General features: G+C 36.4%; 1 protein-coding gene across 1 annotated transcript in view; it reads right to left on the bottom strand.

Annotated features, from left to right (window-relative positions):
- Positions 1-20,843, bottom strand: part of CFAP43 (cilia and flagella associated protein 43) — a 43,623-nt gene that overhangs the window by 18,193 nt on the left and 4,587 nt on the right. Inside the window, exons 4-19 of the mRNA XM_031505273.2 lie at positions 19,308-19,475; positions 18,227-18,377; positions 14,704-14,854; positions 12,703-12,765; positions 11,689-11,768; positions 10,855-10,986; positions 9,992-10,108; positions 8,821-8,901; positions 7,861-8,009; positions 6,702-6,805; positions 5,535-5,675; positions 4,511-4,683; positions 3,613-3,765; positions 3,012-3,142; positions 1,429-1,579; positions 729-797 (exon numbers count right to left, since the gene is read on the bottom strand). Coding sequence (XP_031361133.2) covers positions 729-797; positions 1,429-1,579; positions 3,012-3,142; positions 3,613-3,765; positions 4,511-4,683; positions 5,535-5,675; positions 6,702-6,805; positions 7,861-8,009; positions 8,821-8,901; positions 9,992-10,108; positions 10,855-10,986; positions 11,689-11,768; positions 12,703-12,765; positions 14,704-14,854; positions 18,227-18,377; positions 19,308-19,475 — 2,014 coding nt within the window. The remainder of the gene's footprint in view (positions 1-728; positions 798-1,428; positions 1,580-3,011; positions 3,143-3,612; positions 3,766-4,510; positions 4,684-5,534; positions 5,676-6,701; positions 6,806-7,860; positions 8,010-8,820; positions 8,902-9,991; positions 10,109-10,854; positions 10,987-11,688; positions 11,769-12,702; positions 12,766-14,703; positions 14,855-18,226; positions 18,378-19,307; positions 19,476-20,843) is intronic.

Here is a 20,843-nt window from a genome sequence, read left to right on the forward strand (position 1 = left end):
TCTGTACAGAAAATAAAATGCCATAGGGGTTAACAAGTGAAACAGACACAACCCTAATTCAAGAAGAAGATCCTTAAAATTGCACAAGAGAAAAGAGATTTTACAGCCAGGCCACATTGTAAACTAATTGTACAGCAACAGCTCTTGAAAAATGAAAACACTAAAGAAAAATGTAATTACAAGCGCAATGCTTACAGACACATTGAACTGCATAAAGCCTACTCCCAGAACTTTTTAGTCTTTAGATTTTTCATTGTTAAAAATTTTCATTGTTTTCGTTTTTCACTGAGTTTTTCACCTTCACCTTCTTTCACCAATAAGGTTTTCTTGGTTTCTGGCAATAATTTTCCTGACAACTTTTCTTACATATAATATAAAAATTCTTTTAAGTTTCTAAAATAAGTGAATTTGTCAGGCTTTCCCCCCCCCCCTTGTTTTTCTTTCTTTTTTTTTTTTTTTTTTTTTTTTTTTTTTTTTTTTTTGGTATACTCCTTGTATAGAAGTGTTCTTTTGGTCTTCAGAGCTTCTATTATGCTAGGCACTTTCTCTGATTTGTTTATAACCTTGGCCTAGAATTTCTAAGTCTATATTGCAATGGTTAAAGAAAGGGCCAATTGTGAGAAAAGCTTTTGAAACTAGATCTGTTTACAGCAAATACTTTGGTACCCCAAGTGACTAATGACCTTTGAAAACTCTGGCTTGGATTAATACTTATTTTATGAAAGTACCTTCTGTATTTTCTGGCCTATCCATGTCATGTCATCAGTATTTGTGATGTTTCCATCTTCTTCTGTCACCTGTACATTAAAAAATTTCAGTGGTGCCTCCTGATGTTTCTATTAAGGATATAAACATCTAGCTCAGGTACGTAGAGAACAAGTGAAGGAAAGATGGAAATGAAAGACAGTGTGGATTCCCACTAGAAACACCACCACCACCACCCAATTAGAGGGTGTTACAATTCTGCTGCCTAACTAGTCCCCAGATCTGATCCTGCAAACCCTTGCTATTATACAAAACCTTTTGACTCAAATGATTGACTGGACTAATCTCTGTAACCACTGTTTTGATTGATTTCAATGCAAAAACATCAATTAGTAACACAAAATGTATAGCAGTAACATCACACTGGGAAGGACACATAATTTCACATGAGGAGAAACTGACTTTCACAGAGTTTTCTCTGTCTAGGAAACCAAGTGGAACTGAAGATGTGAATGTCATCTTCACATAAATATCCTATTTCTTTGATAGTACTCTTCCACAAATTACTATTTAAGCATATTCAGCCTATCCTCAGGGGTGCTCTTCCACTTTAACAAAAGGATCAGTGTATTAAGGACAATTTTTATAATGTAAAATTTTAGGATAATGATGAAACTATTTTTTCCCCCATAAAAATAAAGCAAGCACTTTAAATTTCTTTACTGGAGTTGATTTTGATGTGCATTCCGGGTCAAACTTCCATTCTGCCATAGATTTTAAAACAGAGTTTTCATCTGAAATAGACTTGTTCAGTATATCACGTAGAGATTGCCAATAAAGAGCAGCTTCCTCAATTTCAGTTTCCTTTATCTCCCTGGTAAACAGAAAGGGAACTGATATATTTTTCATGTACTATGGAAAAGTACAAAGCATTAAATATTCTTTATAACACAATTATGAACTTGTTAAAAATGCATATTCAATATTTTTTCTATTTTTGAGTTCTAGAATTACATAATCAAGTGAACTCTCCACAGAAGTAAAAATTCTGAAAGATGGATTACCCATAGAAATATTGCTCTGACAGAGCCATCTTTATAAATCTACCTGAACACTTATTTTCCTGCAGAAAAGCTGTACTTTCAAGTGTCTCTTATTCCTAATGTCTGCTAAGAGCTTTCTACAGCCACAGTAGAATTTCCATAAAAGCTGTGATGTCCCCTTTTTGCTGAGCTAAAACAGTATCTCAGGAGATTACATCCCTTCCATCCCCAGAGAGCCCTTTCCAAAGCTGATTAGAGAATGATAAGAGGTATCAGGTAATGACATTTACCAAGTCCAAGTGCCAGGTTCTGCATTTTGGCCACAATAACCCCCTGCAGTGTTAAAGGCTGTGGATGGTGTGGCTGGGCAGTGCCCAGGAGGAATGGGACCAGGGGCTACTGATGGACAGCAGGCTGGACATGAGCCAACAGTGTCTTGGCCAAGGGCATCCTGGCTTGTATCAGGAATAGTGTGGCCAGCAGGAGCAGGGAGGTCATTCTGCTCCTGTACTCAGCACTGGTGAGGCCACACCTGCAGTGCTGTGTCCAGTTCTGGGCCCTTCCTCAGCAGGAATGACATTGAGGGGCTGCATCCAGAGGAAGCAACAAGGCTGCTGAGGGGCTTGGAACACAAACTCTGTGAGGAACAAGTGAGGGAGCTGGGAGTGTTTAGCCTGGAGGAAAGGAGACTCAGGGGTGACCTTATCACTCTCTGCAGCTCCTGAAAGGTGGTTGTGCTCAGGTGGGGCTGGTCTCTTTCTCCAGGCAGCAACTGACAGAACTAGGGGACACAGCCTTAAGCTGCACCAAGGGAAATAGAGGTTGGATATTAGGCAAAGGTTTTTTACACAAAGGGTGATAAAGTTCTGGAATGGCCTGCCTGGAGAGGTGGTGGAGTTATCATCCCTGGATGTGTTTAAAAAAAGACTGGTGCCATGGTTTAGTTGAGGTGTTGGGGTTATGGGTTGGACTTGATGATCTTGAAGGTCTCTTCCAACCCAGTGATTCTGTGATTCTGTAATAATTCTCAGAAGACATTCCTGTATGTTGTGCTGCAATCAGACCCAAAGTGTAAAACTTTTCCTGAGCTAGGGAGGCAGGCTGTCTCTGAAGATGAGAGGAATTATTTTATTTCTATCCAACTTTTCTCCTTACTTTGAGATGAAGAAAAAGGAAGTCTAGAATCACAAGTAGATGCAAAAATTAATCTATCAGGATACAAGAAATTACATAATCAATATTAGTCTGCCACTTTATACATACTTCCACTTCAGACACACCAGGGCACAATCATTTTCACCGTTAACTAGGATGAAATTGCCATCCAGGGAGAATACCATGGATCTGATTCCCCCTCCTTGATATGAGTGACAATGCTTTTGAGCAAGTATATCCTAGAGAAGTCATAGAAGCAGTATCAGCAAATACGTTTTTATAAGGGAATACGCCTTTAAATTATTTTTATTATTTAATTAAAAATATTTTAATATTTCTTTATTTTTAGATAAAAGTCAATCCAAAATGGCAATACAAAGCACATAAAATACTAGGATTTTTAAGTTTGACAGGTTTGACTACACATGGGATAAGATTGTAGTATATTGATTTTGCAGGAGGTGAGAACAGTAGCAAAATTATCTATGCTAAAATTTACTGAAGAAGGAACTAAGTGGTTTGTATGCTTGTATACACACTCATTATAAAAATAATTGTCTTGTATAATGCTATGTCAGTTCATTTTCAACATAATTTTTTCTCAAACACCTTCTATTAAAGTGAGGAAAAGTTTACAGTTAAAGGAAGTAATTTTCACACTTTTGTCTCACATAAATCAAACAAAGCCTGTGCCCAGACGCCCACCTACCAGAGTAGAAGTATTGTAGATAAACAAAACACCATCCCTGGCTGCTGCTGCCAGCCACTGGCTGTTGGGTGATAAACAGAGCAAACCTGATCCAAACTGTTTGCTAGGAATCTTCTTTTCTGATGAAAATACTGATGGACCGTCCCACTTATTCTGCCAAACAAGCAAAAGGTTAGCAGCAGTTCAGATGATATCTATGCCATTTTGAGAAAATTAATGAGAGGTTTGTGGGTTACCACATGCATTGCAATTTAAACTGTTGTTGGATAACTGAGCTGAGGAAGTAGTGCCAATGCTGTGCTGCTGATTTGCTTCTTATCTCTGCAAAAGGGTCTGCATTCAGCACATTAAAGCCTGAATTTCTTGGCTCAGAAAGGATGGAACATGTCAAGGAGGAATGCTGACCTTAGAATTCACCTTTTTACATGCCTTGACTCTTAAACTCTGGGAGACCTATGAGGTGCAGAGAGCTGCAGCTCCTCAGCAGGCAGTGACAGTGGCTTCCTGAAGCCCTCACTGCTTCCTTGTGAGGCTGGGCTGGGTTTGCATCTGAGAGTCCTGGGCTGACATTGGCTCAGTCCCTGCGGGAGCTGCATGTCCAGGTTACTCAGCAGACTGCACAAACCCACAGCTGCAGCACAGAAGCCACTTGTGAAGTGCCTGCAAGCTGTGTGGATTTTAAGAACCAACATAATGGAACAAGGACATTATTTTTGCCAGGTTTCTAAGCAAGTGGTAGGAAAATTAAAGTTAATGAGTATGTAGGATGTAGGTGTTTTGAGTGGAGAGAGGATTTCTTTAAGCTAATATCCTGCTATATTAATTTCATCTGCAGCCTTTGTTTCTATTTAGCTGGTATTTAACCACCACCCAAAATAATGCAACTTCAGAGAATTACCTTTGCAGAGAGGTAGTATTTGCAAATGAAAGGTGCACAGGTGCAGTAGCCATACACAATGTTATGTGACTTCAATCTGACTGCGGAGCTCAAAGGATAATCCAGATCATACTGCTCCTTTTTCAGGTCACTAGCATTAAACATTCCTTGTTCATTAACATACTTATCATTATCTAAAAAATTGACAAAAAAAGAGGGAGGAAGAGGCATGACTACCACTAATGCAGGTGCTTTGTCTATCATGTAATTATGAAAATGGTCCTCAGCAAGGAGTGAGTATGATGTGAGTTTTCAGGGAAGTGGCTGGAAATTAAAAAATACTTAGGTATTAATACTTAGCTCAGTGAGTTGGGCTGATGCAGGACATTGCAGTGATGCAGAGCAATAGCTCTCCTGGCTCTAAAGAAGTACTGGAAACAGTTTAACCACCATGATGTAACCATTTGCATACACTAATTTACTCTGCTTCTTGAATATTACGTCAACATAATTAGTGCTAATTAGTTTGCATGCAGGTTCATGCCACCATTGCCTTCACCTAGAACTTGTTTTAGGAATCTCTGCCATGAGAAGCACACAGCCTGGGTGGTATTGGTTAAACCACTGCAATTCACATCTTCAAAAGAGAATTTTTTTAAGTTAAATTAATATATTTTATTAGTTAATAAAAGCTTATAATACAAAGTTAATATATTTTATTAGTTCCCTAATTTGAGCTTTAAACAGACACCGGAAATTAAGACTGACAAGGCACCTGATAAAAAATTGAAACAAAGACAATAACTGTAGATCTTCAGCAGCTTTGAAAATAAAGCCCCATTTTATATATCTAAACATAGGCACAAAAATAATTCCAAAATTAATGAATATTTGAAGAAAATACTAACTTTGTTGAAAACTACAAAACTACTTCTTGAAAAGTTTGTAAAATGTAAGGACTTTTAAAAATTAAATGTAAATAACTTGAAAGTCTGACACTAGGCTTATTGCTCTAGAAAATGTAAGTATATATTTCAATTTTTACCTGTTATCATTGCTGAAGACAGATGAAAAATTTCCAGTCTTGCTTGTTGGACCTCTGCTACATTAAGAAGTACCATCACTTCAACTGAGTCATACTTTAAGTCAGAAATTACAGAAAGTTGGAGCACTTCACCTGCCAGTACTGAAGCAGGTAAGGAACATCAATGGAAATTGTTATTGTAGCATGGTAACATTTTTAAAATTATAATATCCTGTGACAAAAAACGAAATCCTTGTTGGGAACAACACTCAGGAGTGCTGCATGCACTCAACTCCCTTTGAGGCACTGGCTGCTGGGAATCCCTAAGCACCAGCACATTATTATTACATTAAAAAGTCAAATCTGAATTTACCTCAAGCTTGAATTTTAGCAGTTTTGAGGCTATCTGCTGATAACTGCCAGATAAAGAACAGAAAAACCCTCCTGTAACAAACCCTCCAGACAATGAGAATATGATCAGGCAAATTACATAAGATATTTAAAGATATATAATTCTGTTTGTTAAACAGAATTGTTAAACAATCTCTTAAACAGAATTTGTTACCATTAAAATGATAAAATGTCTTTTATACATAAAATTATGGTGAAGATTTATACACACAGATATTATCTATAAGAATAATGATTTTTGAAAAATAAATTGACAAATCTCAAATTTTTTTGTGAGTTAAAATTAATCATATTTTATTCCTTACTATCAACTATCAAAGCTGACAATTTCAGTGGTTCCCATGTTCAAGATGTCTGTGGTAGAAATTTGAAACAGGAGATTGCACACAATGATTATAACCTACAGCATTTTAGTACGAATTCTCAAAAGTTCTTTAGTTCTTTGCCATCCCTATTACTTTTGTGCTGGAGCTGTGATCAGTTTGTCAGCTAGTCCATTCTTTTACCTGTGATTGATATGTACTCTGAAAGAAAGGTATTATTGTTACATCTGCTAACTAAAAGGGGAAAGCAAAAGCAAAAACTAAAACCAACCAACCAAACCCTCCAAAACCCCGAAAAGAACTCTGGCCCTTAGAAAATAGGTGGGAAGAATATGTTTAGTCCTCTGAGAAAATAAATAGAAGGAATGTGAATGGCTTGGCCTGACTGATAAGTATACTTTAAATGCAGAAAATAGAGAAAGGAAAATGTAATTAATGTTGTTACATGTATTACCTATATATCCCAGAACCTGGAATAATTTTGATGGACGAGCATCTAGAATAAAGATGTGTCCTTCTGTAGCTCTTGCAATGAGGAACTGGCCACTCTGATCATAACTAGGTAAAATGCAAATCCAAGTAGAAATCAATTCAATACAGTCAATAAGAAGAGTCAAATAATTTCACTCCCATAACTTGCTGACTTCACTGAATGCATAAACATAAATTTCAGCTTCTGGTTTTACAGGCTCAGGGTCAGATATAAAGCCCAGTGCTATGAGTGCAGTTTCTAATTTAGTGGGAAGTCAATCTAAAGCTGATCATACTCTGTAGCAGTCTGCATTAACAACTTTGTTATGTCAGAAGTTCTTTTACATTCACTTCTTTAGAAATGAAACTATTACACAGATCTTGATATTATTTTGAAAAACCACATCTTTGCATTGATTTAATTTTGAACAGGTTGATTTCTCTATTTTTAAAGTTCTGTCTTAGGTAACTGTGAAAAGGGATGCATCTGAGTCTCAAATAAGAGGCTGATTTATATTAAATTTTAGCAGTTCAAAATCTGTTCTGTTTTTGCAAAATAGAGTAAAATACTCAGATTTTTCAATAACGGGGGTGGTGGTGGGGGGGGTGGTGGCGGGGAGGAGAAACCAAACCAACAAAAAATCCCAACCAAACAAAAAAGCCTTTTAGATCACTAGAGCTAATTACAAGAGCTAATTACAAGTTCTGATAATCTCCAGAACTTCCAGTAAATTAATAATTAGCAATGGTAACAAAAATTCACCATATAGAAAGAGACGGCCAAAAGGCTTAAACTTAACTTCACAAAACCTTAAATTTATATTCAGTGAGAAATAACCCTCTAAAGTTAGATAAATGGAATTATGCATAATTACTACATATGGTGATTTCTCAGAAGAGATCTTATACATCGGTACCTTCCATGTTCAGTTAAACATTCTTAAAATACAGATTTATTACATTTCTCTCATATAAATCTTGCTGCTACCTCTTGCAAACAATTCAGAATATGCTGAAAAAAACCATAGACGCTGCTAAAATATTTTAATTTTTTTATTTGTAGAATAAAAATTTTTTTTGTTCAACTAATGTCATTACTCAAGCAATAAATTGACAATATCTCTACCCTACTACATACTTACTGCAAAGACAGCACTGGAAGTTTGGAAAGAAAAGTTCTGTGAACAACCCGTGGAACTTCAGCTTTGGTAACATCAAGGAAACAGATTTGACCTGTTTGAGTCCCTACAGCAACACTGTTGGAGGAGGGACAGCAAGCCATAGAAGTTGCCTAGTTGAGAAGTAGAAGATACTTAACAATTCAACAAATTTTTACATATATGCTATTTGTTATGATGCAATTTCCTTTGCTATTTAAAAGTCCCTAAAATTTGAAGAAGAAACCACAAGCGGTTTATTTTAAAAACATGTTTTTCACAAAGAAAGTATTTAGAGACATTATGGAAATTTTATCTATGCTTTGTAGCTATACATCAAAACACAATTCTGTTCTTTACAGAGAAAAAACAACCATTATATCCACTCTCCAGATTTTAAGTGAAAGAAGTTTCTAAACCTAAATAAAACAGTGAGTGCAGTGTTGTGTGTACAGCTGTTATAGAAAGGGTTTTTTTTTTTACTATGTCAGATTTCAGGCTCTGAATGCATCTTAAATCAGGACAAAGCATTAACAGTTTGAAATACTTTTATCAGCTCAATTCTTAAAACCTGTTTTTCATTATCAGTCAAGGCATTTAGCTTTTATACTTTTAAAACTTTTCTGTTACTCATTAAAAAGAAAAAAAAAAAGGAATACCATAAAAATTTAGATTTTTTTACAAAGATGTGCTGAAAGATGCATCACGAAGACATTTGGCTGAGATGTTTCCTCTGCTTTGAATTCAAGATAAAAACATGACAGGATTAGCTCAAGGAAATATTCTGAAACGTTAGCTTTAAATCTCATTGATGGATTGCTCAAAGACATTACTGAGCTTTCCTCAGCACTGATTGATGCAAATCTGTGGAATACTATGCCATCAATTGAAAAATATAGAAAATTTTAAGTATCAGTCATGATATAAGATCCTGGTTACTTGTACCTCAATACCAAGGTTTAGCTTGCTGAGGAAAGTGCCATCTTCCAAGGACCAAACTTGTACTTCACCTGAAATTGTTACAGACTGTTGAACAGAGAAAAACAGAGTCAAAAGAGGATGAAATAACCAAATAGTCTGGAAGTGATTAGTGATCTCCTATAGAATACAGATTCAAATAATCACTGGGCATGGCAGATTAAGGGTTACTTGAGATTATTAAACTTTTAATTAAATCCAAATGCTGCAAGGTACATCTGCTTAAGGAATACTTTCAATAATTTTTGTACAATCCTGCAGCTTTAAGCAGAATGAGACAACTTAGGGTAAAATTTGTTAGCTTGATCAATATTAGCACTCCTGCCATCCTGCCAGCAATAGAACAACCTGCTTATAATTTTATTTGCAAAGGAAAGGCTTTGATGAGAGGTCTCATTTACTCACATGAAAAATGATGACTATCAAAAAAATTAAGTTCTTCCTATATCCAGGTAATTTTGTAATTCCACAATTACAAATAGTAAGGCTTACAAGAAGTAAGGCTAGAGATCACTCAACCTTCACACTACTCACACACAGTCAGGTAAAATTTAGCATTCCTGTGCTAATAGTGAACAAAGAGATTCAGCCAATTTAACAGACTATGACCCTAGGTTTTCTAGGCTGGCTACCTGGAGAATTCATGGCCTGTAAATGAATTGGTGGCTAAGATATATGTTTTGCAGGAGTAAAAGACAATGAAAAGCAAGGAATTTCTACGAATGGACAGGTGCATGAGTAATGGCCTTCTTTGTCCCTGGACCCAGCACAGGGGTATCTCTCAGGATGTTCCAATCTGTGCAGAGGGCTGAAAAGATCAGTAGCAACTGTTGGACAATATCAGTTCTCTGAACTGAATCCATCTTTTGCTCAGCTATCTTCCTGAACAATCTAAATCACATAAATCAGCAGCAGAACCAATATAAAATAAATTATCCAACCTGCATTCCAAGGGAAGTTTCTGACCCTTTTATAGACTATAGCTGAATGAATGCCATTTACTTCCTTAATGAAAAGTTACACAACTGTGACAAATATCAGAACAATCTGATTTCTGCAAGGCTTTTCATTTTGTACCTTAGCAACATATTGGTTACTTGAAAAGAGCTATTCTATATTAAAAATAATACTTTCTTACCACACAGTAATTGTTCCCTGGAGTAAGAAAATCAGCTGCCAGAAAACAACTGCTGGATGTGTCCAAGAGTTTGACAGCTTCTCCACTGTGGGCAGGTCTATAACTATAGACTGTCCCCTGACAAAGAAAGAGAAATAATCCACCACTGGGATATGAAACTCTTCATTAGAAGCTTCTGAAAACTTGCAAAAACCCTCCCATCCTTCTGAGCTTCACTCTTTGAACTTTTATATTTGACTCTAACCCGAGGTAAAATGTGCCTAGTAGGATTAATCTGAGTTTACTGGATTATATTAATTTACACTGACTAATGCTAGTTCCCTTTAGAGTGCTCCAGCAAACCATATTTGCAAGAAGTTTTGTTTCTCAAACTTGCTTTAATAAAATAATTCAAACATACCTAATTTCATGCTACTCCAGAAATGAATAAATATTCTACACCAACACAAAACTTCATGTCTGTAGAGAGAACAACTCTAGTGCAGAGTCACAGTAGGTCTGATACATCCAAGCTACACTTTTCTCCCTGTGCAGGCCTGGAGTTCATGCCCAGTAGATCCATGACTTGGACATATGAGAGATCCTGAACATGTATTCAACTGTACACACACAAGGATTTCTGTTAGGAAATCTCAACATTGGGTACTTATTTCTGGTATATTCTACCATCTGTAGGAGAAAATTGTTCTGTGCTTCATTAAAAGTCTTTCCGGTAAAAAACACAGAATGGACTATGTTAATTTCTGATAGAATTTGCTGACTTGTGTGATTACATTACACATTTTGTACTAATAGTATCAGCATATTCATATAGAATCCCAGGAATATCCCATTATGTAGTGCTGTGATCTCAAATGTTGTACCTGGTCAGTGACAAGCAGCAGACTGGTGTAATCAGGAGAAAATAAGAGGCTGGATATGGGCTGTGAGATATCAGCACAGATTTTTATCTCATACTGCAGATCTTTGATGTGATAAAACATTAAAATGCCCTCCTGTGCAGAAAAGTACAAATCCACATGAGGTCTCAGTCAGTTATACTATCTGGCAAACTAAACTGCAAGATCATCTGAAAATCACTAGAGCAGCAGCATTTAACTGCATCCCATCACCAATGGTGTAATTTGTCTTTAGCAGGTTTAAATAAAAAGCACTCCAAACTGAGATAATAAATCTATTGAACATGAAGGTGTTCTTTAATACAATTCTTAGTGACAATCCATGTTTTCTAACAACAGACTCATTAGATAATGCTTTCGATTTCATATTGTTGTTTTTGAGACACTGTAAGAATTCATCCTCCACTTAAGCAGGACTGTACAAAGGTATTTTCAGATTGAGTTAGATATTGAGTTACATTTTGCAGAATAGAATTTGGCAATTCTCTTGGCCATTTTCTCTCCTTTGCTATTTTGTCCATCCTTCTTTTCTGTTCCTCTACTATAATCTTAAATAAAACCAGGATTGTTCTCTTTCATTGCTTCTTTGAGTACAAAAATGGTATCTTTTCACACTCTGCTCCCCTGTGTTAAGCCTTAACAAAGAAATATAGTCAACACAAGAGAGGAACTTTACATTTCTACAACCCCTCACTTTTCCCTAACTCCTGTCTTTGCAGTGAACTCTGCAAATATACTCCATTTGAATGTAGATTTTCTCACACTCAGAGTAAGTTAAAAGCACAAAGGATGCCTTACACTTCCAGCTGCATACAGTCCCTCATTACAAAATGCCATGGCAAGCAAAACTGGTTTTTGCAAACTGCTTGGTTTGCCACCTGAAAGCACAAAACCAACATAAAATATAAAATTTAATTTATTTCAACCATGTGTTACATCTCCAAATCTCAGATAATTTACTTTTTATTTGTGAGTAAAAGGACAATAGAGTCATTTCGATTGGAAGGGATCATAGAAGTCTTCTAATCCAACCTCCTGCTCAGCACAGAGCTGACTTCAAACTCAGAACCAACTTCAAAGTTGAATTATGTTGTCCAGACTCATATCAGCTAAGGTTTGAATATACCCAAAAATGGAAAATCCCTATCTTTGGGCAACTTGTCCTAATGTGTGTTACCTTCACTGTGAAAGTATTTAATTCCTAATATATACCCAGAATTCCTGTTGATGCAAACTGTGTCCTTTGGGTGTATCTTCTCTGTAACATTTCTTTGGATAGCTAAAGCAATAGTAAAATCCCTCATTTTCTCTTCTCCAGGCTGAACAAACGGTTTTCTCACACCAAATTTGTATGTCATGTACTAAGACTGTAACAACCTTTGTGGAAATGTGCTGAACTTCATCCATTCTATCCTTTTTGTACTATGGTGCCCAAAACAAAGTGCTTAAGATAAACCCCTAAATCCTAACTCAGATAAATTATGAGTGATCACAGATCTAAAGAAATGCTAAAACTAAGCAGTAGGGAATCTCTACCAGCACCACTTATTCCAATTTAAATTAGAATGAACAGAATTTTTTCTGCTGTAACTGTTTCTCCTGAGGCTTTTAATTTGGCTGTCTTTTAGCAAAAAAGCTATTAATCTTTTGTCGTGTAAATACACATAAGATTGCCAACAATGTGTCTTGCAGAGGTCAGTGTGAGAGGAGTTTTTCTAACCAGTGGCTTTCAGCTGTACTCACATATTATTATTCCCAGACATCAGGAGTGCTGCCTAAAAATCTACGAGCTTTATTTGAACATGGAAATACCTTTCTTTTTCTGCACTTCACTACGAGCATGGGACACCACATCTGCTATTTTCTGCATGAACTCTGCACAAAAGAAAACAATTTAAATGTCAACCTTGTTTGTAGGTCAATATTGCAGTACAAGTCAGTTGTATTCCACTCTATTCAACAAAAGGCCAGGTTCAGTACACTAAATGAAAAATGTGCATTCTTCCTCAGTATCTACCATTTCTGCCATCTATACCACTGAGCAAGCAAGTGTTGTTATTCAGTTTACAGGTGTAACAAGGAGACAACATGGACTTGGTGTGGAGAGTGGTTCAGATGCAGATTTATCTTCCTTCTATTACCAACTTCTAGTATTTTTGTTTTTAACAATGAATTTTTTTTTTTAAGATATGCTTTTATGGAAAGTTCAGCCACTCTGAAAACAATGCCTAAGTGAAATGTTGTGGCTGCTTATGATTCTGTTTGGAACACTGTATCAGGAATTTAGCATGTGCTTAAAGCTGGCCATGCCTTAAGCATTCTGCTAAATAGGTACAGATTGCAGTCTGTTTTAAATTAAGCAGAAGCTTCAGTATAATATAAATACAGAGTATTTTGTTACACAGCTTTAGGACAAGACACAAAGATGAACACACAGGCCAAGAAAAAGCCCAAATGGCCAATATTCTTGTTGCGTTCTACTCACCTGACAAAAACAGTTCTGGTCACATCTCAGGTTTTTATTAGTTGATGATTTCCAACTCTTGATTTGCTAAATTTAACAGTCTGATAGTTTAAAAATATAAATAATGTTGGTTTTATAGGTTGTTTTAAAAGCAGCCTTTTACTTTGGTGTTAACTATCAAAAATAAAGTTGGGCTATTTGCTGCAGCTTAAAAGATCATGAACTATATGTAAACAGAAGAAAATAAGATTACCAGGAGATTATCTATTACCACTAATTCAGTGTTTGTTAGGGGAACAGCTCTATGTTAGGGAGAAGTATATTCCTCCTATCCCTGACCAAAGTATGAACTTCATGTGCATTATAGGATTGACACCATCCATCCCATCAAAGGATGATGGGGTACAGATTGCCTAAAGAACTATTTTTCCTGGCTGTGTCTCAGCATCCTCCATTTAGGAGCCCTCTGAATGGGCACAGAATGGTAGTGGCATTTAGCAGAGGAGACAGCTCTGCATTCCCAAAAAAAGAAGGTCTGAAATGGGCTGCCCTTAACATGAAACTTTAGTCAGTCATAGCCTGCTAAAGGTCCCCATGAAAAAAGACAGGTGGGAATACATATAGGGCACACAAACCACGCTGGTGAGTTGCAATCAATCAGAGGTCCTCCCAGGATAAATTAAAACCAGATTTCTTTGTTTGAAGCCAAAGATATCTTCTGTTCACTCTCTGTGCCTCATACATCCTGCAGTAAAGCCTGGCAGTGTTTGCAGCCTTGTTTTCATTATAAAATAGCCAATGTAAGAGCTGGCTCTAAGGAATGCTATTAAGCCACATTGCTTCAGTTTTGTTTTTTGAAGACTCATAAGCTCTCAAAGATCACTTCTAACTTTATCTAACACAGCAAATGAAGACTATACATTTCATGCAAAATAAAATAAATCATTGGTACTTAACTAAAAGCAAAAATAGTACTCCTATTAGTACTACTGTTAGTAGCTGGTATAGTAATCGTTTAACATTAATCTAGTAGGGCTGGTTAATAACATCTGGACTCCTGGAAATATAGTTAATTTAATCAATTTTGATGTATTTACAGTTTTTGTTTGGTTTGTTTTTTTTTTTTTAAGAAAGAAAAATGGAAGTTAGTTATTGGGTGTTGAAAACACCCCCACAGAACCTCAAAAGACATTCTCATATGTTTACTGTACTAATAAAAAAATAGGGTTCCACAAACCAGCTTTATAATTTCTATAAGGTACTGAATAGAAGACAGAAGAAAGCACAAAAAGTTTTCACCTATATACATTCTTCCCTGCTTGAATAAAATACACTCAGCTATTTCTTACCAGGTGGAGCTTTTTGCTGAAGAACAGAAACACTGTATTGCTCAGTATTAATTGCCAAAACATATCCTTCTTCACAGCCCATGTATATTTCTGAGGTTGCAGTCCAGCAGTGGGCAGTGGGATGCACTGAGGTCTTAATACAATTTCTAGGCTACATCATGAAAATAAAAAAGTTCAATCAACAATTGACAAATATCTGTACAAGTTGTTACAGACATTTCAAGATAAGGAAAAAAAAATCATTACCTCATAGAGTCTGACATCATGTTTAACATCAGCATTATTTTATTCAGTCATCCCTTCACTGAAGCCAGTAACTTGACAAAGAACATTCTCCAAAAAGTGTATGTCTGGAGACTGGTGGAGAACTCACTTCTCACTCTAGAAACTTGTTTAAATTATGAATTATATTTTCAATTAAAAACTATATATTTTATATTTGCATTTGTCTGGATTTATTCTCCAGCACTTGCATTTGTTGCAATTTTATCTCTAGCTTGGAAATCCATCCAAGTATCTTCCCTATCCTCACAAAGATACTGACCCACCATAATAAGGGCATTTCCCAAACATTTAATGATACAATTATGATAAAATTCAACACACTGAGCCCCTAGAGGCTTATTTAAATGTCAGAAGGGCACTAGAAGCCCCAATTTAAATGGTTACTTATTATGACTTCACCACAACAAATGCCTTTCAAACTGCTTTTTAGAATATTCTTCCACTTTAAGCTAAAACATGAACATGTGGTTCTTGCATACCTGGCAGTGCTAAAAAAAATTTGTTTGAATAACTTATCTTATTGTATAATCCAAATTGCTCTGTAAAACAGCTTTGTCAATCTTTGTGTCATCTGAAAATAAGTGATAGAAATATCCCTGACCTGGACTTCCCATGTGCCTTGAATTTCATTTTGCTAAAATAACTCATAAATCTGTCCTCCACAAAACAGGAAGAACAGAACTTGTCCAACAAGTATTATTAAAGACAGAGAGTGGCCTGTTCAGATATAACAGTAACAGAGGTAATAAAATACCATGACAGAAAGAACCAGATTAAAGACAATTCAGGGAGGGGAAGAGGGAGATAAAACACAAGAAAACCTTGGGAGAACATTTAAAAGAGAGGATTCTAAGCACCATGCACGTGTGCAGAATGGTGGGGATCATTAAACAATATGATGTGTTGGGGAGAGACGCAGCAATGATGGATGAAAAAAACAAGGTTCTATGTATGATTCTGTAAAACACCTGCTGTCTCATTAAAGGTTTTATAAAAAGAGGAAATATGGATGGACTTGTGATGAAAACACAGGACAGAGATCCAGAAGTACCTAGATTTCATTAGCAAAATATACCAAGCCCTTGTTATATGATTCTGGGTAAGCAATTTACATTCTATTTATGCTTACAAGGCATTTTTAGTTTCTCAGGGGAAAAATGTTAAAGAAGTGAGGTATATTAATATTTACTTTATACATCAACTATGGCTGACAGTAACAAATTTATAGCAAATAGGGCTTTACATCACCCAGAAAAACATCTAATATAGGCATTTTCACTGGTTTTATAAGGCTTGAACATCACAAATCTTTGGGAAGGTTGTAACTGAACTTCTGCAGAACAGAAGCTTTCTGAGTAAACACAATTTCTACATTGTTCCTTTGTACTGTCTGCCATGACTGTCTTTACATATAAAAATATGCTAATCCTATGATAAGATTATGTAAATCTCAAACCAGGTTGCTTCTTGGACTGTGCAATGGTGGTGCATAATAATAATAATAATAATAATAATAATAATAATAATAATAATAATGATGATGATGCTGAATTTTTTTGAACTTCTCTCCCTTTTGAGTAGTACCTAATCAGGGAAAAAAAAAAATCCATGATGGATCCTTGACATAAAAAGCTTTATAAAAAGACAATGGAATAAAATTGGTGCTAGCAATGAAATCAGTTGAAGTGGGCTTGATTGTCCCACTCTGCTCTGCACTGAGGCTGTCTCACCTTGAATACTGTGAGCAGTTTTCGTCACTGCAATGTAAGAATGATAATAAACTATTAGAGTGTATCCAGAGTGGGGCTAGGAACATAGTTAAGGTTCTAGAAGGGAAGCCACATAAAGAGCAGCTGAAGTCACTTGGTCTTTTCAGCCTGGAGAAGAGGAGACAGAGGGGACGCCTCACTGCAGTTACAACTTCCCTGTGAGGGGAAGAGCAGGGGCAGACACTGATCTCTACTCTGTGGTGACAGTAACAGGACCCGAGGGAATGGCCTATATCAGGGGAGGTTTAGATTGGACATTAAAGAAAGATTCTTCACCAGAAGCTGGCTGGGCATTGGAAGAGGCTCCCCAGGAAGTGGTCACAGCACTGAGGCTGACAGAGGTCAAGAAGAGTTTGGACAACCCTCTCAGTGTGTGACTCCTGGGGATGGTCCTGTGCAGGGCCAGGAGTGGGACTCAATGATCCTTGTGGGCTCTTCCAATCCAGCATATTCCGTGATTCTGTGGTAAAGCATGTTTAGAAAATTCTGATCTAGAAAGAAAATGATGGAAAGCTGTAGGATATTTAAATTCTTTCCCTCTGCTGCCTCACTGTGGTTACACTTGGGTACATAGCCAGCCTCAGCACGTGGTTCTGGAGCATGGAACATGGACACACTTCCAAGCAGCAAACAAGCACACTGGGCTTGCTTTTCAGTGCTGAGGTATTGCAATGAGGTGCTTAACTTGACAGGACAATCATAAGCAGTGTCATCTTATGCATGGTAGATTTGGTGTCTCATATACATCACAAACCACCAAATAGAAATTGATGGTCTTAATCTAAGAAGATAATCCCAGATTTGCAAATTAAATGTTTTCACACTTCTAGTTGGTAGTCATGTGAAAGTAAATTTCAAACAAAATGAGAAGACTTTTGAAGCCTCTAAAAAGAGGTACCTCAAGGGAGGCTAAAAAGTGTATAATCAAAGACAAGTGAGACAAATGGCAAGGTCCAACACTTACAGTGGTATGGGAATGTATTTCAGAAGCAGTGGTTTCTGTCTCGAAGAAAAAAGCCTTCAATGTTTTCATAGCTTGAAATATTTTCAATGTCAAAAAGAAAGCAATCCCAAAGGAAAGTAAGGATATGTGAGGGTTACCATCAATTTAGCATGGTCAATTTAGCATGGGAATAAGTTTTCAAGTTTTCAGCAGGTCATTTTAGCTTGGGCACAGTTAAATGCTGACACACTTCATACTGCTTCTAGGACACAGATTCAAATCTCCACTGCACAGATATATGCCAGGAGCTATGTCAAACATCTCAACACTGTACTGTACTATGCACAGCATTGTGCCTTCTCAGTCTCCTGGCAAAATGGATCTCAAAGATATTGTTGAGGTAACAGATCCATTTATTGGGTTGTACCTATTTAATGAGCATTAGAATTATGAATTTGTTAATACCTATTTGTATAGAAAGTATAATGACTTGCAATAGTAGAAAGGAAAAAAAATCAGTAACTACCACAAATGTTTCTGCTTCATGTCCTTTCAATCCAGCAATGGCTGAAACTGGCAAATCAGGACCATAATATGGATCATAATTACGAGAAGCTGGGAAAAACAAATCCTCATGAGGACTCATGGCCCCGTGATCATCAGGGAGTTCCACAGGGCTGTGAAAAGGCAAAAGACACAGAGGAGAAGAAATATGAATAGCAACCACTAATACAAAACGTAGAAGCTGTTTTGAAAATGGGCATTATTTCTGCAAATTGAATGGAGGAAAAGTGAGTATGCCTATGTATTTACATATGCATTCTGTAATGCCAAAAGGAAAAAACCCTTCAGTATTATTTTCAGATCACAAATTAAGGCCTTGATTATACTTTCATTAGTGTAACTGTGAATGTGGCAATATGTTGATTACATTAATACTTAATGAGATTAAACACAGTTGGGAATGGTAGAGTAGCTGCCACCTCAAAGCATAGGTTTGAAACGTCAACAACTCCAATTTGAGTGATATATGCTACTTTTATACCAACGTCAAAACACATTTTGGCATAAATAAATTCTAGTTTTGCTGTGCACAGTAATTTGCATTGAAAGAGCCATGCTCTCTGGACCTGTAAATTAGCCACAGAAGTTGAAAATCACATAGAAAATTGACACAGCTTTTGGTACAATTTGTGATTACAACAAGATATTGTTTGATTATTCTTACTAGGAACAATTTGATCCAAATGTGATGGTTTTATAGCTACAAAAGCAATGCTCAACATAGCCATGTACAGAAAAGCAGTCCAGGCACTATCTTTATTGAGACACACAGCTTTAGATCAAAGCTGCCAAATCAGATGATTAGTATTAGCTTCATGGTGTGCATAATCTGGTCATGTGAGTACTAAGAAATGAAATCATAAATTTAATTCACTTGATTGACTAGACAGATTTATAGTGGCTGTGATTTAGTAATTACTGACTGCAGTACCTAGGTGAGCTAAGTGGGACTAAATCCTTTGCAAAGAGATGTGTGTTGCTAGTCTTTATTATTAAAATATACTCAAAGATATTGCTCTTGGCCTGAGGGGTGCTCCACTCACTGTCGTGTAAAGTGATGCTCGTCCTTGCTCCTTTCAACGCGCCAGATGGTAATGGAGCTCTCAGAAACAAAACACAGCTGCTGCCAGTTCATGGGGTTAAAACTCAGAGCAGTTCCTGTTAGCCCTGGCTGAGACTCACTGCACAGGAGGAGATTTTCTTGCCAGTTCCTTCATTAAGGAGAATAAAAGAAAATCAAATCCATGAAACAGGTGAAAAATATTGAAGCCAAAGGTCTGGATGTGATTAGGACTGATGTTCAAGATCCAGTTTGGAAAACAAATACTTTGTCACTGACAAAAAATTTCTGCTGTCAAACAAGTAAGGTCCTCTTGAGAATGAAAAGGATGTGGTTAATTAGCCACACATAAAATTATTACTGCTAGAAAATGATAGAATATCTGACATTTTAGAAACATTATCAGGCACTCCCTTTTGTGAAAAGACCAATGGTCATGAGAAATGGATTTTTTTTTTCATTAGCTCCATCAGTGACTACTAAAATGGGCCCAAACAATTAACTCCTCAGCACCCCAGCCTTACTCTTCTAGTCTGTAACATAATGAATGTAATGCTTGCAGCTGGAAGGTGTGAAAATGAGGAAACAAACCACATTCAGCCTATGATTATCTATGGATTAATTACCTAGGTAATACAGTAATTGTGTTGTGAGTGCGGACATACAAGCTATGGCCACAAACCAGGGCAGAGTTTGTGTGGGGCTGTTATGCCCCTATGTGTGTAGCTAACAGAAGTCTGGGAATCTGCTTTCTGCTGACTTTTCTTTGTCCAGTATAACCTATTTTGTGTTATCCTAATCTAATTTGCATATTTTCAATATTCAGATTAATATTTGATGGCATTTGCATTTTTAGGTGCTATCCAAGAACTGATTAACATAATTTGAAGAAAATGGTTAAAACTGTTTCTTAATTTATTGGACAATCTATCTGGCTGTTGTTCTAAATAGCATTTAGGGCTTTAGTATTTATCATTATTGCTGAGAGGAGAAATCTAAAATGCATACACTGCTGTAAATGGATTCACTATAATCCCTTAGTCTGGCTGTAAAAAATTCACTCCCAGAAATGATCACGAAGCAAACAATGGTTAACATTTATAGCATATGCAAAAAAAATGGAATTATTCACACATATGCAATTGTTCTCATTAAAATTACAGCTATAAACGATAATTCTGACTTTTAAAGATATCAGCATATCTTGTTTTCTAAAGATCTGTCAGCATGTTCTTGTCTCATACCTACCAGATAATGCCAACAGGGTTTTATGGTAGATAATTTACTAAGATTTAAAATGATGGCGAAACATGTATCTGTAAAAGAATCTGACATTAAGTTTCTCCTTTGAACAGAAAAGAATAAATATTAGGGATAAAATATCTCAGATGAAAGGCAGTTTTAATTATCCACAAGCTCTTTATATTTTGAGACTGACATCTTTCAAAACATCTCTTACACCTCTGATTCCAAACTAGCTGCTTAAAGTACTGGGGCTGTGCAATTGTCATGTAGTCAT

Source organism: Lonchura striata, chromosome 7, assembly GCF_046129695.1.
Source record: "Lonchura striata isolate bLonStr1 chromosome 7, bLonStr1.mat, whole genome shotgun sequence".
Lineage (NCBI taxonomy): Eukaryota > Metazoa > Chordata > Aves > Passeriformes > Estrildidae > Lonchura > Lonchura striata.